The 5,654-nt window shown below is 38.3% G+C and overlaps 1 protein-coding gene across 2 annotated transcripts in view; it reads left to right on the top strand.

The window, feature by feature from the left end:
• Positions 1-5,146, top strand: part of ift122 (intraflagellar transport 122 homolog (Chlamydomonas)) — a 28,427-nt gene extending 23,281 nt beyond the window's left edge. Inside the window, exons 23-29 of one of the 2 annotated variants that reach the window (XM_061982218.1) lie at positions 672-775; positions 2,249-2,414; positions 2,529-2,643; positions 2,714-2,839; positions 4,172-4,248; positions 4,384-4,545; positions 4,630-5,146. In XM_061982218.1, the coding sequence (XP_061838202.1) occupies positions 672-775; positions 2,249-2,414; positions 2,529-2,643; positions 2,714-2,839; positions 4,172-4,248; positions 4,384-4,545; positions 4,630-4,716 (837 nt within the window). In that variant the 3' untranslated portion in view covers positions 4,717-5,146. Of the gene's footprint in view, positions 1-671; positions 776-2,248; positions 2,415-2,528; positions 2,644-2,713; positions 2,840-4,171; positions 4,249-4,380; positions 4,546-4,629 lie in introns of both variants that reach the window. The other variant, XM_061982216.1, reaches the window with a different exon arrangement.
• The last annotated feature ends 508 nt before the right edge of the window (positions 5,147-5,654 follow it).

The raw sequence follows: 5,654 nt of genomic DNA, 5'->3' as shown, positions 1-5,654 counted from the left end.
CCATCATAGTCATGCCTGGTATCTTATGTTACATTCGATTAACATGACTCCCTGGATAGAGTAGCTGCTTTGTCCTCGGGTTTCTAGTAGGATGTAAACAGATCTACATATCAAGAGTGGTTCAAATAATGTCCTATTAACATCAACTGTTGTGCTGAGCATATACACACAGTTTGACAAAGCCGAGCTCTTGGTTGGGCAACATTGTGTCTATCCAAAAATCGTCTGGTGGAGAGGAAGGGTATAAGAAAATAAACAGGAAAAAAACAAGTGTTCAAAATAAAATGAATTACAGAAAAGTAACTTCATTAGACTTTTGAAAATGTGCTTTCTGTAAACTTCATGAACTTACATTACATGTGATTACATGGATAACTATCATTTTGTGAAAGGAGGTCATTTTCTGAAACTGCCCTGACTGCCATCACCCTGGTAACCAACTGTGTGATTGATCATAATGACAAAGCTTCCCCCTCTCCTTGAGCACTTTATGGGTGGCCTGGCCTGTGTCACCGTTCTCAGTTTGTTGTTGCAGCTTTCTGCTTGGCTGTGATCACCACTCCATTATGCTTTGATTTGAGCCAGGACCTCATATGTCTTAGCGACTTTTGCGATAGAGCAAATGCCTGTCTTTACTTTTATCTTTCATTCATGTCATTTTTGGTCTTTAGGATGAGCCCTTCAGTTCCCTCATGCCAGAGACGCTGTTCAACATCTGTAGGTTCCTCCTGAGCAATCTCCCCAAGGAAAACCCACCACCAGGCATCTTTAAAGTGTATCCTTCCCTTATCCATGTCATCCATATCTGTGTATTCAAGTATGTCTGGGCAAGAGCGTTAGGGAAATGCTAAAGTGTTGTTGCCACAGCTGGAATGATGCTTTTGCTGCAAGAAAGAAAATTGTTGTTGTTGAGGAACATGAATGGCAAGCAGTGGCCCAGCTTGTATAAACAAACAAACTGCTGAAACTTGAATGTGCATTTTTATATGCAAACACTCAAAACAATAGACTGTAATTTTGATAGATACACACAAAGTTGCCCACCATTACACAGAAAAGCTATACACATGTTTATTACCGGTAGGTATTTACCTGTGCCAGATGAAACTGACAAAATACCGTAATAAAGTGTCCAGTGAATGTATAGTTTCATGTGGGAGCACAGCTGGGATCTCTTGAGAATGAGCCTTTCTGTCCCTATAATTGTATCGACTTAGAGCAGCTATATTGGACTCTGTTTTTTAAAAATAAATTTGTGCTACATACAGGTAAAAGCCAGTAAATTAGAATATTTTGAAAAACTTGATTTATTTCAGTAATTGCATTCAAAAGGTTTAACTTGTACATTATATTTATTCATTGCACACAGACTGATGCATTCAAATGTTTATTTCATTTAATTTTGATGATTTGAAGTGGCAACAAATGAAAATCCCAAATTCCGTGTGTCACAAAATTTCACACCAGCAGATGACATGGCAGGAAGATGCAGAATGCCAGACCCAAAAACGCAGAAGAGTTGAAGGCCACTATCAGAGCAACCTGGGCTCTCATAACACCTGAGCAGTGCCAGAAACTCATCGACTCCATGCCACGCTGCATTAACGCAGTAATTGAGGCAAAAGGAGCTCCAACCAAGTATTGAGTATTGTACATGCTCATATTTTTCATTTTCATACTTTTCAGTTGGCCAACATTTCTAAAAATCCCTTTTTTGTATTAGCCTTAAGTAATATTCTAATTTTGTGACACACGGAATTTTGGATTTTCATTTGTTGCCACTTCAAATCATCAAAATTAAATGAAATAAACATTTGAATGCATCAGTCTGTGTGCAATGAATAAATATAATGTACAAGTTACACCCTTTGAATGCAATTACTGAAATAAAACAAGTTTTTCAAAATATTCTAATTTACTGGCTTTTACCTGTATGTGCTTAAAGGAGGCACACATTTATCTCCAGAACGAAGCTGGGACTCTGGGAGGAGCAGTGGGGGAGCGAATGTGGCATTTTCAAAGTTAGGGAGCACCAATATAAAGCTTCTGCAGCTGCAACTCATTGCCATCACTACACTTACAACACTGTCTCCATGTACATACAAATAAGCAGCACCACTCAGAACCTCAGGTGGTTATTGACACTCACACGCAAGGTTTGGCCTGTGTTGCTGGCGCTGTATGGTTATCATGTAGCAACTCTTTTATACACAACAGTCTACCTTAGTTACCTTGACCTGCCTGTAAGTAATACCTTGTACGCCCTGGCCAAGCAAAGTAGAAAACTTGGTGCATATAAACTGGCTAGGCTTTGCTACGAGAAGCTCCAGAAGTTGTACATTCCTTCTCGCTTTCAGGAGTCCGTAGAACTGGACAGCCTCACAATCCGGGCTAAACCATTCCATGACAGCGAGGTGTGTTAAAGGCTACAACACGACACACAGACTCTATTCAAATCCTTCAAACCGGTTCCAATAAACCTAAACAAATTTCTTTGTATGTTTTATCTACTTCTATTTGTGTTTTAGGAACTAACTGAAGCCTTAATGTGTTACCGCTGTTCCAACAAGCCCCTGCTGAACAACCAGGGCACGGCGTGCCTCAACTGCAACCAGCCTTTCATTTTTTCAGCCTCATCATACGGTGTGTGGAGTGCAAATACATGTCTACCATCAAATCGTGTGTTTAACATAACACATGTGTTTGTGTGCAGAAGTGTTGCCCCTCGTGCAATTCTACTTGGAGGAGGGCATCAGTGATGAAGAGGCTGTGTCTCTTATTGACCTAGAAGTTCCTCACACAGAGAGAACGGATGACCGCTGGCAGCATATTGACAACGGTACACTTTAATTGCCTACACATAAATACTATCCTTTGAGCTTTTATCCATGCCTTAAAACTTTCAGACCACTATCTTCTTTTTTGTGACACTTCTAACAGGCTGCATAGTCGCCGTAGTCTCGATTCTGCGTCGGTAGTTAAGCTGTCGTCGCTAAGTCATCTTAGCTCTTCAGCTAATAGGGTTAGGCAGACTCTCCTGTCTCATCTTAATGACACTAACCCTCTGAGAGCTACAGCCACAAGCCGAGAGGTGGGATTAACCTGCATTAGCCGGCAGCCACTCAAGGGTACCCAAGCACTCTGTTGTTGCATAGCGGCATTGCCAGTAGCAAAAACAACTGATGTTGCATTTTTAATACATAAGCTCTTTAAAGGCTAGGATTTCACAATTTATACGTAATTACAACAACATTTAATAGACAGGAACTTTGTTTAATGTTTTCACAAGTAATAGAACAATGACATAGCTTGTATATTATAAAACCATAATTATTGAAGGGGGTTCTTGACAAAAAAGTGTTTTCCGTTTAGACATTGTCTGCAAAATTTCATTCAAGTGTTGTAAAGTATATAGACAAAGTCACATATTTATAAATACAACCCTAATTTATAAATCACCAAAATATGGAATCCACTGACATCACTAATAGTTTGTGGGTCTTGCTGACTTCAAATGCACTCTTCAGTAAGTAAAATACCTAACAATACAAATATATTTATTAGGGCTGTCAAATATATTGCATTAATCATGTATATATACAAATTAATCACACAATTGTTTTGACTGTTCTTACGTCACTGCAAAGATGAGTGAGGAGACTCTGACTGCTGTGCTCTCTGGCACATTTCAATTCAAAGTAAACCCTGATTGTACTTTAGATAAAACTGTCTGCCAGTTTTTAGCAAATAAATAACATGCATTAAACTAAAACAATTAACATTATATGACATCCTGACAATAAAATTGCATTTGTGTCTAAATATTGAGGTCCTTCTTTTTAGGTTAATTCAAATTATGCAAGCCAGTAATAAACTGTGAATAATCATTAATTAATCTAAGTTCAAAAGTGTGATTAATCTGATTTAAAAATTATATTTGAGAGCACTAATATATATATATATATATATACTTATCACTTTGAAAATTAAAGTGCATAAAGTAACCATATTATTGTGAAACCTCTTAAGTTAAAAACAGAAGTCTGCACATAAACACATCTTTATTTTTTTGTATAGGCACTGTTGTATAGGTTTAAATATTATGGCTAAATAATGTACTTCTGGAACTAACTGTATGAATTACTAATTGATTTGATCCAACGCAAACCAGATATGCAAGTTTTAAAGATGGATGACGGTTGGGAGGATCCAGAGGAGGACCCTTTCACACCGAAAATGATCTTTGAGGTAAGAAAGAAGAGAAGGTGGACATAAGGCGTTACATATTGCACCAGCTGGCGAGGTTAAAGGATGAGGCCCACAATAGAACATGAATGTGTGTGTGTGTGTGTGTGCGTGTGAATGTATGTGTCCAAACAGCAGGGCGGCTCGCACTTTGTCCCTGTCAAGGTGAATCGCTCTTTGCTGCGCTCCATGAGCAGGAGGGACGTCCTGATCAAGCGTTGGCCTGCGCCACTCAAGTGGGAATACTTCCGCTCCCTGCTTCCTGACGTGAGCATCACCATGTGTCCCACCTGCTTCAAGGTACACCGTTTAAAAGATAGAAAACCTGCCTTACTTTTCTTATCTTACACGGAGTTTTGTATTTTCGTTGGGTTTTTTTACCAGATGTTCCACAGTGAAGACTATGAGCTTCTTGTGCTTCAGCACAACTGCTGTCCCTTCTGTCGTAGACCCATAGACGAACCAAACTGAATGAAGACATCAGCTGTTCTTCACAGTCACTGCAGTGTCTGCAGATTTGTATTTATTGTCTCAGTACGGTACATATTATTATTCCTTCACATTTATGAAGGGTCAGAACACATGTAGATTACTCCACATTTTGTAGAGTACACAATTACTTAACTGTGGAATCAGATGAAGTACATCACTTTAAATGGAATGTAAATCGATGTAACATTTTTGTAAGACAAGAACACTATTTTTGATCTATTATCGCACATTTCTTTGTATTTAATTATCACATTTATCAATGGAAACCTGCATTTCTCAGGTTTCTACTCTATAGCTGTAGCATATGTTTTATAATCGTTTATCTGTTATTCAGTTATGAGAACATATTTTTATATTGTGTTGTATTTGTGATATTTATATTGTTACCAATAAACACTTTTCAAAGATTTGGCAATGTTTTCATTTTCATCAACTCCAATGGTAACATTTTAATTACATTTTATTGTACTTGTGCAATGACAAAGTATCCTCCCTTCTTAAACTACAGGATTAATGCAAGCTGTAGGAGGACGCACAAGCAGCTCTGTGATTGAACTTAATTATAAAGTGTGTATTATGAAGTCAGGCTTTATGAATGACAATAAGCACTAATGCAAGACAAGTGTTTGTCCACTGGTGTAGTTTGTGCTTTATTTGCATTTTCATTGCAGCTAAAAATTTTGATACATGTTGTGCAACATATTAATAAGTGCATGTGGTAGTAATTGTTCTGATTGTGACCTCTGACCTTGAAACGGTCAGGTTCTGTCTTGTAGAGTTGAGAGTGTCTTAATTCTATCTCTGCTAACTCTGTCCTTAATCCGTCTGGTCGTTTAAAAGGTGCTGCAGCTTGTCAGCGGGCTGCATAGTGCACCTTTATCTTCAACACTACCACTGACCCCACTTTCCTCGAGCAG

This window comes from Nerophis lumbriciformis, linkage group LG01 (assembly GCF_033978685.3).
Source record: "Nerophis lumbriciformis linkage group LG01, RoL_Nlum_v2.1, whole genome shotgun sequence".
In the NCBI taxonomy this organism is placed as follows: Eukaryota; Metazoa; Chordata; class Actinopteri; order Syngnathiformes; family Syngnathidae; genus Nerophis; species Nerophis lumbriciformis.
This window is presented reverse-complemented; position numbering and strand designations above follow the sequence as displayed.